The sequence below is a fragment of the Bombina bombina genome, chromosome 1 (assembly GCF_027579735.1).
Source record: "Bombina bombina isolate aBomBom1 chromosome 1, aBomBom1.pri, whole genome shotgun sequence".
Lineage (NCBI taxonomy): Eukaryota > Metazoa > Chordata > Amphibia > Anura > Bombinatoridae > Bombina > Bombina bombina.
Window position 1 is genome coordinate 942,865,923 of NC_069499.1, and position 12,487 is coordinate 942,878,409.

Consider the following 12,487-nt stretch of genomic DNA (forward strand, 5'->3'; position numbering starts at 1 on the left):
TTTCCAGCCCCCTGTATCATGTGACAGACATCAGCCAATCACAGACTAGTATACATATACCCTGTGAGCTTGTGCACATGCTCAGTAACATTTTGGCCCACAGAAAGTGTGCATATAAAAAGACTGTGCAAAATTTGATAGTGGAAGTAAATTGGAAAGTGTCATAAAACTACATCCTCTATCTGAATCATAAAAGTTTATTTTGACTTGAGTGTCCCTTTAAGCAAAGATACAATACTACGTTTTAGTGAGTAGAGAATTCTTGGGATGGAGCCTGATTATTCTCTATCCATGAGCTCCTGAAGTAAGGCAGTGGCATATGTCAACATGAAAGTTTAACAGAATTTAGACCATGTGTTTTTCATGCAAAGGTAAATCTCTGATGATACATTTTTATTTTGTGAACTAAAACCTGTTGTTGATCAAGAGCTTCTATTACAAGATTTTGCAAATAATGTCTTGCAGGCTTTGAAGTATTGCCCACCCCCCAGAGGATGCTAAGGTAGCTACCCTTCTGCTAAACCACAGATACACCCAGCTAGACATGGTTGCAACCTCATTGAGATCTGGCAGACTGATAACAAAATCATTTAGTAATTCTTCCCTTTATAAAATGATATAAATTACCCTTAAGTTGTTGTAGCAGCCTATGTTATTCAGTTTATACTTGTATAGTTTTTAGTGTGGGTTATCAGCATTTGCAGAAATGCTTCCACCTTGCTCAGAACTTCCTGGTGTGTCGGAATGAACAGATGTTCTGACTGAGTCTGCCTTGATAGCGACTATTCAGCATATGAGCGGCTTATGAACAAAGCACTAGTGAGTAAAATGGAGTGTACACCGGACAGGCCAAGCTGGAAGACCACAACGTGCAATGTGCAGAACCTCATGAAAAAGGTAATCTCGCTTCCTGTGATATAGAAGTTGTTTGTGCAGGATATGAAAGTGTGTGGCTCAGTTATTCATACAAATCAGACAGTCACACAGAATGGGTTATTTTGATTTTCTATTACTAAAATATAGATAGTAATTAGATGAACTAAAAATCAACTTTTAAAAAAAAAAAAATTAGTTTTGATTGCATTTATTAATTGTTAATTTATTTTATGTTATTATTGAAAATTGTTTAACCTATAGATAATAAAAAAATACAAATGATAAAACAACAGAATGTGTTTAAAAGTTAAAAGAATATATTTTTTCATACTGTGAAGTAAATTTACATTATCCTGCATCTCAAATATGTTGTTGCAGTGTTTAACTTTAAGCACTACTGCTTAGCACTCTACTCTCTTTTTAAACTGAACACAGTTGTAAACACCATTGATGAAGGACTGTAGTACCGTGTAACATTGATGCTGCATAATAAGGGCTAGATTTATTAAAGCCCTACGGCTGCAAGTTCTCACAAGAACTTGCTCGCCGTCATTTATCAAGCAGCGATCACCAGACCGCTGCTTCCCTAACCTCTTCGCCACCTCTAAAGTGGCGAAATTCAATCTCCTCGGTCTAGTCAGATTGACAGCTCCTGCCCGCGCGTGATTGGCTGTGCGTGGGCGGGATTGCACGCGAGTGAAAAATTGCGCTCGTGTGCAATGGTGAATACCTGCGGGTAATTTTGCCCCGCCACAGGCGAGCTGAGGCGTACAGGGGCGCGTATACGCGCCCCTGTCTACCTCAGCTTTAATAAATCTAGCCCTAAAAGAATGTTTGCTAAACCTCAGAAATGTTCCTTTTGCAGGCTATTATTTTTTTACTTTAAATAAAAACAAAATACTTAAAGGGACAGTAAGCTGTAAAATGGGTTTCCCTTTAATGTGTTTACAATCACCTATTATACCAGCTGTACAGTTTAAAATGTATGGGGAATTGCTTATTTAGACTTTTTTTCCTATATGAAATAGCTGTATCTGATATTTGAACCTAAACTGTAATCAACATGACACAAACAGGGAGGGTGTGCACTCTGGTAGCTAGTGAATGTATATGTAAATAGAACCTAAAGTAAAAGGTGCAAGCAGTCACAAATGTAATGTATATGACTAAAAAAGAGAGTTACATTCACAAAACTTGTGAATGTCAAAGCATTATCTCGGGCATATGAGGCCCAATGGAGGGAGCCAGTAGATATGTGGATTTTTTCATGAGACCTTTCCTGAGCTCCCTATCCTCCTATGTCCAGGATACATCAGATGTTTTGAGGAAGTTGGATGGGCTGGAAGTCAGTGAGGATACCCTTTTGGTGACCTTGGACGTCATTGTACTCTTCGATCCCACATAAGGTTGGCTTAAGAGCTGCTAGGCACTTTTTAGAGCAGAGGGGGCCTGATTTCCAAGCCCATATTGATTTGGTAATTTCTATGCTAGAATTGGTGTTTACACATAGCATTTTTATGTTTGCTGGTAGGTACTATAAACAGCTGCAGGGAATGGCGATGGGTGCTACATGCGCCCCCACCTATGCCTGTTTACATCTTGGCTTTTGGAAAGCTAGAGAAGTGTTCTCTGGTTTAGATACCCTGGTGGAGGCGCATGTGGCACTCTGGGTCCGTTACGTCGATGACGTGCTGTTATTGTGGAATGGCAGTAGGGATCTACTAATGTCATTCATAAATACCCTTAACAAGGATAATGGCTATAACATATTTTTAACAAGCTCTGTGAGTAACTGTGAAGCAAGTTTCCTTGATTTGGAGATTTAGAAATATGGGACAGCCATAAAATCTAAAGTCGGACAGATAGCTCAGTATGCTAAGGCACTGTGGCTGAGCTCTGTAGCAACCCAAGGGTTGCAGGTTCGATCCCTGGTGAGGTCCACTCAGCCTTTCATCCTTCCAAGGTCGATAAAATGAGTAGTGCCTTGAGACCCTTAAGGGTGATTAGCCGTGCTTTACATAGTACCCAATACATACATATATACATACAAAGTATATAGGAAAAATATAGGGATTCTGGTAGGTCAGTTCCTCCATTTGAAGAGGAACTGTTCCAGTGAATCTGATTTTAAAACACAAGCCACTAAAATGTCACATAGATTTTTTAAAAGAGGATACGCCAAACGCAGTGTCAAAAGGGCATGGACTAGGGCTAGAAAAAGCCCTAGACGTGATTTTTTTATATGAAAAGAAGCAACGCAATAGCGATGACAAAGCCTGTCTCATTACAAGATATAATTCACTCTGAAATCAAATCCGGGATATTCTTAAAAAATATTGTCATATTTAACAGTGTATACTGACCTAAAAGAGTACATAGGGGACTATCCACTTATGACTGCACGTAGTGCTCTTAGCCTTAAAGACAGATTTGTACATAGCGAACTCACTAGAAAAGTGGTACCTGCTACATGGTTGGGAGAAAAGCAGAAGTGGATTGGCTGTAGTCCTTGTGGACATTATGTGTACTGCAGATTCATTCAGAAAACTAACGCCTAGATTTAGAGTTCTGCGTTAGCCGCCCAAACCAGCGTTAAGGGGTCCTAATGCTGGTTTTGGCCGCCCGCTGGTATTTAGAGTCAGTCAGGAAAGGGTCTAACGCTCACTTTCCAGCCGCAACTTTTCCATACCGCAGATCCCCCTACGCCATTTGCGTATCCTATCTTTTCAATGGGATCTTTCTAACGCCGGTATTTAGAGTCTTGGCTGAATTGAGCGTTAGAAATCTAACGACAAGACTCCAGCCGCAGAGAAAAGCCAGGAGTTAAGAGCTTTCTGGGCTAACACCGGTTCATAAAGCTCTTAACTACTGTGCTCTAAAGTACACTAACACCCATAAACTACCTATGTACCCCTAAACCGAGGCCCCCCACATCGCCGCCACTCTATTAAATTTTTTTAACCCCTAATCTGCCGACCGCACACCGCCGCAACCTACATTATCCCTATGTACCCCTAATCTGCTGCCCCTAACATCGCCGACCCCTATATTATATTTATTAACCCCTAATCTGCCCCCCTCAACGTCGCCGCTACCTACCTACAATTATTAACCCCTAATCTGCCGACCGGACCTCACCGCTACTCTAATAAATGTATTAACCCCTAAAGCTAAGTCTAACCCTAACCCTAACACCCCCCTAAATTAAATATAATTTTAATCTAACTAAATAAAATAAATCTTATTAAATAAATTATTCCTATTTAAAGCTAAATACTTACCTGTAAAATAAACCCTAATATAGCTACAATATAAATAATAATTATATTGTAGCTATTTTAGGATTAATATTTATTTTACAGGCAACTTTGTATTTATTTTAACCAGGTACAATAGCTATTAAATAGTTAAGAACTAATTAATAGCTACCTAGTTAAAATAAATAAAAAATTACCTGTAAAATAAATCCTAACCTAAGTTACCATTAAACCTAACACTACACTATCAATAAATAAATTAACTAAACTATCTACAATTATCTACAATTAAATACAAATAAATACACTAACTAAAGTACAAAAAATAAAAAAAGAACTAAGTTAAAAAAAATAAAAAAATAATTTACAAACATTATAAAAATATTACAACAATTTTAAGCTAATTACACCTACTCTAAGCCCCCTAATAAAATAACAAATAAATAATAAAAAAATGCCCTACCCTATTCTAAAATAAAAATTGTAAAGCTCTTTTACCTTACCAGCCCTTAAAAGGGCCTTTTGCGGGGCATGCCCCAAAGAATTCTGCTCTTTTGCCTGTAAAAAAAACATACAATACCCCCCCAACATTACAACCCACCACCCACATACCCCTAATCTAACCCAAACCCCCCTTAAATAAACCTAACACTAAGCCCCTGAAGATCTTCCTACCTTGTCTTCACCACGCCGGGTATCACCGATCCGTCCAGAAGAGGGTCCGAAGTCTTCATCGTATCCGGCAAGAAGAGCTCCTCCAGAGGGTCCAAAGTCTTCCTCCTATCCGGGCAGAAGAGGACATCCGGACCGGCAAACATCTTCATCCAGGCGGCATCTTCTATCTTCTTCCATCCGGCGCGGAGCGGGTCCATCTTCAAGCAGCCGACGCGGAGCCATCCTTCCTCACCGACGGACTAACGACGAATGAAGGTTCCTTTAAGGGACATCATCCAAGATGGCGTCCCTCGAATTCCGATTGGCTGATAGGATTCTATCAGCCAATCGGAATTAAGGTAGGAATAATCTGATTGGCTGATGGAATCAGCCAATCAGATTGAAGTTCAATTGGATTGGCTGATCCAATCAGCCAATCAGATTGAGCTTGCATTCTATTGGCTGATCGGAACATTAGAATAGGGCAGGCTTTGTTATTTTATTAGGGGGCTTAGAGTAGGTGTAATTAGCTTAAAATTGTTGTAATATTTTTATAATGTTTGTAAATTATTTTTTGTAACTTAGTTAGTGTATTTGTATTTAATTGTAGATAATTGTAGATAGTTTAGTTAATTTATTTATTGATAGTGTAGTGTTAGGTTTAATTGTAACTTAGGTTAGGGTTTATTTTACAGGTAATTTTTTATTTATTTTAACTAGGTAGCTATTAATTAATTCTTAACTATTTAATAGCTATTGTACCTGGTTAAAATAAATACAAAGTTGCCTGTAAAATAAATATTAATCCTAAAATAGCTACAATATAATTATTATTTATATTGTAGCTATATTAGGGTTTATTTTACAGGTAAGTATTTAGTTTTAAATAGGAATAATTTATTTAATAAGATTTATTTTATTTCGTTAGAATAAAATTATATTTAATTTAGGGGGGTGTTATAAACCTGGGGTTAATACATTTATTAGAGTAGCGGTGAGGTCCGGTCAGCAGATTAGGGGTTAATAATTGTAGGTAGGTGGCGGTGACATTGGGGGCGGCAGATTAGGGGTTAATAAATATAATATAGGGGTCGGCGGTGTTAGGGGCAGCAGATTAGGGGTACATAGCTATAATGTAGGTTGCGGTGGTGTACGGAGCGGCAGATTAGGTGTTAAAAATAATATGCAGGGGTCAGCGATAGCGGGGGCGGCAGATTAGGGGTTAATAAGTGTAAGGTTAGGGGTGTTTAGACTCAGGGTACATGTTAGGGTGTTAGGTGCAGACTTAGGAAGTGTTTCCCCATAGGAAACAATGGGGCTGCGTTAGGAGCTGAACGCTGCTTTTTTGCAGGGTTTTTTTCAGCTCAAACTGCCCCATTGTTTCCTATGGGGATATCATGCACGAGCACGTTTTTTAAGCTGGCCGCGTCCGTAAGCACCGCTGGTATTTAGAGTTGCAGTGGCGGTAAATATGCCTGTACGCTCCCTTTTTGGAGCCTAACGCAGCCCTTCTGTGAACTCTAAATACCAGCGGTATTTAAAAGGTGCGGGGGGAAAAATATACGCGTAGCTAACGCACCCCTTTGGCCGCAGAACTCTAAATCTAGCCGTAATAAATTTGGGACAAGCACTAGCAAGCAATATGAAATAAGAGAATGGATTACCTGTACAACTACAGGAGTAATTTATCTGCTGCATTGCTCATGTCCAAAATATTATGTAGGAAAAACAAAGAGGGACTTAAAAGACAGGGTGAGAGAACACAGAGATGACATAAAAGGAAAAGTGCAAGATAGCCCTGTAGCGAGACACTTTGAAACATGCTACAATTCCGATTTTACTATCCTAAATATTACTGGGATTGAACATATTAAACAACATAGAAGAGGTGGGGATGTTGATAAATTATTGTTACAACATGAGTCCCGTTGGATCTATAAGCTACATACAGCTGCACTATCGAGACTTAATAATAAAAAAAAAAATCCTGCTTTCTACAACTCAATGTGATAAGCTATATCTGCTGGCTCATCTTTGAAATTGCTTAGGATGCACCAAGACACTTCCAGTTTAGTCAAAAAAAAAAAAAAATTAAGTTCAGGTATTCAAAATGTGTATGGCTCTTTAATTAGGGTATAAAATCACACCTTTTCCGAAGAAAACTTCTTCACAAACCTGTCAAATTAGGAATAAATGTAAATATTAAGATGTTAGGCCATGACAATACTATTTTGTTTTATTTATGGTGAATATGTAATGATTATGTATAATATTATGAATGTTCCTGTAAATATGCTGCATGTAAATGGATAGGAATGATTTCTTCCTAAATCATGTAACCGGTATACCCTGTTCAGGGGAACTGAGAAAGAAAGAGGAGGAGCTAATCAGAGCTAATTTAAAAGGCCGGTCTCCAACACCAATTCAGCATCTAACAAAGCCCCACTGCCAGCCCAGGAAAAAGGGGATGGGCGAAACGCATAATGTTTGGTGATCTGTAAACTGGTGAATCTTGTAAAGGCTGTTGAAGTTTGTTTTCCGGATTTATCCCGACTTTCAAGTTGCTGCTAATGGTGAGCGAAGCTCCGTATCTGTATGGGAGTAACCGCACTACACTGAAAACCTGCAACGGATTGGTTTTGACCAAAAATTGGTAACCGTGAAGGTACTTTGTAAAGGGATAGGTTATCTGAACACTGGATTAATAGCAACAAGTTTGTGATATAAATTTGCCTTTGATGTTCTGGCTTGTGGAGCATGTTGATACACCATGGGCTTCACTTTCCATTTCAGCAGCTAAGTCGCAGTTCAAGGAACTTTGCAACATTGTAACGCCATAATAGCGTTATATGCTCCAATACTCTGTTTGGTCTGCATTATACTTTTGTGCATGAACCACTTTGAGTTTAGGTATAGAGCGTGTTTTATACACTTATGTGCTCTGGTACTTGCTAAACTCTGATGTTCTTTCCTTGTAACATTGATATTCTTCTCCAGGCCTGGATTTTTATCTACATGTGTTTTGCAGATTTTTAATTAAGGTGTTTTTTGGTTTATCAAGGGGTATAATAAACAAGATTTATCTTTGAACCTGAGTGCAGCCTTGTCATGCTTTGATATCCATGTGTTTTGTGAATGTAACTATCTTTTTTAGTCGTATACATCTAATCAACATGGGCATGTCTAAATATGTGTATGGATGTATATATATATATATATATAGTCAAAAAGGTTGTTTAGTTAAAGGGACTTCTGTATATAAATATTTTCACTTGTAAAGCCACCATGTGGATATCTATTCCACTCAACCCCTATGCAGGTTTAGAAGGACAGTTCACTGTAGAAAACCGCAATATACAAATTTCAAGGACTTCAAAACATCCCCTTATGCAAAAACAGCAGAAACAAAGTGCATCACAGAAGTAAAGTGCAGTGCATCATAGAAATAGCCAGGTGAGTTCCATGTGGGGCAAGCAGTAAACGCTGAATACGTCACCCTTCAACAGGCAATACAGTGTTGCCACAGGATATCGATAGCAATACCCAAGCAGCTAGTAGCTGTGCGACTCACCCTTCTTGCTTGTAGTTTCAAACGTGTACCTTAGGAAACCTGCTGTATGCTACGTGACCCACGGCGTCCAAGACAGCCTCGATGCCTCTATCCAGCCGGTTCCGGTCGTGTGATGGGCGTCGGCCGTCACAGCCAATGGGATGCTTAGCCTACCAGGAGGCTTGCAGGATCCAACGTCGGAGGGGATGCCAAATATCAGAGATAGTAGGGGGAGTGGAGTAGAGGCACGCTCCTGATGCAGCCCAGAATGCCGGCAAAATAGACATCAAGCAAAAAGAATAGATATCCAGGCTGCGTTTAAAAATCAAAGTCTTTATTAAATTCCTCTCGGGATAAAAATGCAAAAAAGAAAGGGGGATCCAGCATAACAGTGTTACCAAAAGTTATTCCGCTAACATGTTTCGGTAAAGACCGTAATCATAGCTAATTGGAAACAGGTGTGCTGGCTATATAAAAGACAAAATCCACACTCATTGGACAAAAATAAGACCAATAGAAAAGGTACACTGTTGGACAAAAAACGTAATAAATATATATATAGAAAGAACTAATGCGCCCTGACAATTTAGTATATGTATATATACCCTAGCCTAGCATAATACAAAACATCAGATATAGTCATTAATAAGTATTCTGCAAAAAGTTATGATGAAAAAGATATAAAGATGAGATGAACAAAATGAACAGATGAATAAATGAAAAATAAATAAATAATAAAAGGTAATCATGGGGGGCATGAAATATTCTCATAGATCCAAAAGTGTAAAGGAATACACAAAATATGGAAGAGTAAAAGTAAAAGTAAAACTCAAACCAAAAGAGTAAGGCAATATAGCAAAACTAGTGTAAAATCTTAATGCAGAAGTTTGCATAATTATAAGGAAACTATGGAAGTGTATCTCTAAACATGCCTATACTATATAATATAAAATATACATATATAGAAAAGAGCGTATTATATGGCTGAAACAGATTGCAGCTTAGTAAATGCAACCTGCTGAAATAACTACAACTCAAACACAAGGAAAAAAATAAGTAACTATGCTCAGCTATATCCCTGTCGTAAATCGCAATTGTAAAAAAACCCTATCTAATATGAGTTTAAGAACTCAAATGTGTATCTCAATGTACACAGGTAACAGTGACCTATATAGGGAAATGAAGAAATACAACTGTACTGAAATAATAATATAATCAGTGGATACTGCTGAATGAGTGTAGTATGGTATGCGATGTACAGAGCAATACAAATAAACTGCATTAAATCCTTTCACCTTTCACGTTTGCCCACCTTTTTCCCGTTGGTTTATACCCTCTTAGCCTCCTCTTGTTCCCCTACATACATCTCTTCGTCATTATATCCCTTTAAGATAGGGTCCCTCTTACCTACTCCTCCATACAGCCCTTTAATGCAGTTTATTTGTATTGCTCTGTACATCGCATACCATACTACACTCATTCAGCAGTATCCACTGATTATATTATTATTTCAGTACAGTTGTATTTCTTCATTTCCCTATATAGGTCACTGTTACCTGTGTACATTGAGATACACATTTGAGTTCTTAAACTCATATTAGATAGGGTTTTTTTACAATTGCGATTTACGACAGGGATATAGCTGAGCATAGTTACTTATTTTTTTCCTTGTGTTTGAGTTGTAGTTATTTCAGCAGGTTGCATTTACTAAGCTGCAATCTGTTTCAGCCATATAATACGCTCTTTTCTATATATGTATATTTTATATTATATAGTATAGGCATGTTTAGAGATACACTTCCATAGTTTCCTTATAATTATGCAAACTTCTGCATTAAGATTTTACACTAGTTTTGCTATATTGCCTTACTCTTTTGGTTTGAGTTTTACTTTTACTTTTACTCTTCCATATTTTGTGTATTCCTTTACACTTTTGGATCTATGAGAATATTTCATGCCCCCCATGATTACCTTTTATTATTTATTTATTTTTCATTTATTCATCTGTTCATTTTGTTCATCTCATCTTTATATCTTTTTCATCATAACTTTTTGCAGAATACTTATTAATGACTATATCTGATGTTTTGTATTATGCTAGGCTAGGGTATATATACATATACTAAATTGTCAGGGCGCATTAGTTCTTTCTATATATATATTTATTACGTTTTTTTGTCCAACAGTGTACCTTTTCTATTGGTCTTATTTTTGTCCAATGAGTGTGGATTTTGTCTTTTATATAGCCAGCACACCTGTTTCCAATTAGCTATGATTACGGTCTTTACCGAAACATGTTAGCGGAATAACTTTTGGTAACACTGTTATGCTGGATCCCCCTTTCTTTTTTGCATTTTTATCCCAAGAGGAATTTAATAAAGACTTTGATTTTTAAACGCAGCCTGGATATCTATTCTTTTTGCTTGATGTCTATTTTGCCGGCATTCTGGGCTGCATCAGGAGCGTGCCTCTACTCCACTCCCCCTACTATCTCTGATATTTGGCATCCCCTCCGACGTTGGATCCTGCAAGCCTCCTGGTAGGCTAAGCATCCCATTGGCTGTGACGGCCGACGCCCATCACACGACCGGAACCGGCTGGATAGAGGCATCGAGGCTGTCTTGGACGCCGTGGGTCACGTAGCATACAGCAGGTTTCCTAAGGTACACGTTTGAAACTACAAGCAAGAAGGGTGAGTCGCACAGCTACTAGCTGCTTGGGTATTGCTATCGATATCCTGTGGCAACACTGTATTGCCTGTTGAAGGGTGACGTATTCAGCGTTTACTGCTTGCCCCACATGGAACTCACCTGGCTATTTCTATGATGCACTGCACTTTACTTCTGTGATGCACTTTGTTTCTGCTGTTTTTGCATAAGGGGATGTTTTGAAGTCCTTGAAATTTGTATATTGCGGTTTTCTACAGTGAACTGTCCTTCTAAACCTGCATAGGGGTTGAGTGGAATAGATATCCACATGGTGGCTTTACAAGTGAAAATATTTATATACAGAAGTCCCTTTTACTAAACAACCTTTTTGACTGTTCTATTTGTATGCTTGCTGGCAGCATATTAAGTAACAAGGGATTTTCCTATAGCTCCTAAATGGAGGGATCCAGCATTATGAACTATTACTCCCTGCTGCCTATAACTGAAAGAGGTTATAATAATGATGAACTGGACACAGTTTTTTCAACGGATATTTCTACATACTCCCTGAGTACCCTTTTTGATGATATTGAGAGGCTTCTCATAAAAGAACATAGACTACAGTTTGAGATCTGGACTTTTGAAAAATATATTAAATTGAACATTGTCCCCAGGGGTCTCAGGCTTAACAAATATCCCACCTTTGAGGTCTCCGACCAGGAGTTCGTTGAGACCTGGAACACAGTACTCACGGAATGTTCAATCAGATTAATGCATTTATTGATTATGTATAAAACGAAATTACTTACTGTTGTTAGAGGTGAAATTGAAAAACTGCAGATTGAATTGATTAATAGGAAACTAGAACCTGACTATCCCAAATTTGATGGTATTTTGAGATTGACCTTGTCTGAATCTAAGAAAGAGATTTTAGATACTAAACACTCCAAATATCTCAGGGATCAGTCAGACTATGACAACAAATCAGTATATATGTGGCATCATTCCAGAAATACTCCCAGCAATAATTCTAATAACAGGAGAGGTAGATCTAGGAGCAGGAGTAGAGGGAGAGGTAGAGGTAGAGGCAGGACACAACCACCACAACAACAGCATACCTCCCTCAACCACTCATCTACTAATAAATCTTCAGGCAGTGAAGGGGACTCAGGTGATGACTATGGTGCCTCAGGGGGTGAAGAATGTATAGAACCACCTAGGGGAATTCTGAAAAATACATCAGGTACACATAAACAAGTAAGCATAAATGATGCCACGAATACTTTAGCTGTTATACCTAAGAATTCACACAAACAGGGTACTAACACTGCTAACAATACACAAATTAAGGCACATAATGCCAAGGGCACGAAATATGTAAGCAATATGAATCAGAGTACAGCTAACGAAATGAACACTTTAGGAGAGGACCGTAGGGCTTTTGACCAGGTTTTTCAACAGGCACAGATCAAAACTGGGGTAGGGCAAGAGAAGAGGTACCC

At 38.3% G+C, this 12,487-nt stretch overlaps 1 protein-coding gene across 1 annotated transcript in view; it reads left to right on the forward strand.

Annotated features, from left to right (window-relative positions):
- The first annotated feature begins 752 nt into the window (after positions 1-752).
- The window catches only part of CASS4 (Cas scaffold protein family member 4), a 288,808-nt gene continuing 277,073 nt past the window's right edge, over positions 753-12,487 (forward strand). Inside the window, exon 1 of the mRNA XM_053702966.1 lies at positions 753-897. Within this exon, the coding sequence (XP_053558941.1) occupies positions 805-897 (93 nt within the window). The 5' untranslated portion in view covers positions 753-804. The remainder of the gene's footprint in view (positions 898-12,487) is intronic.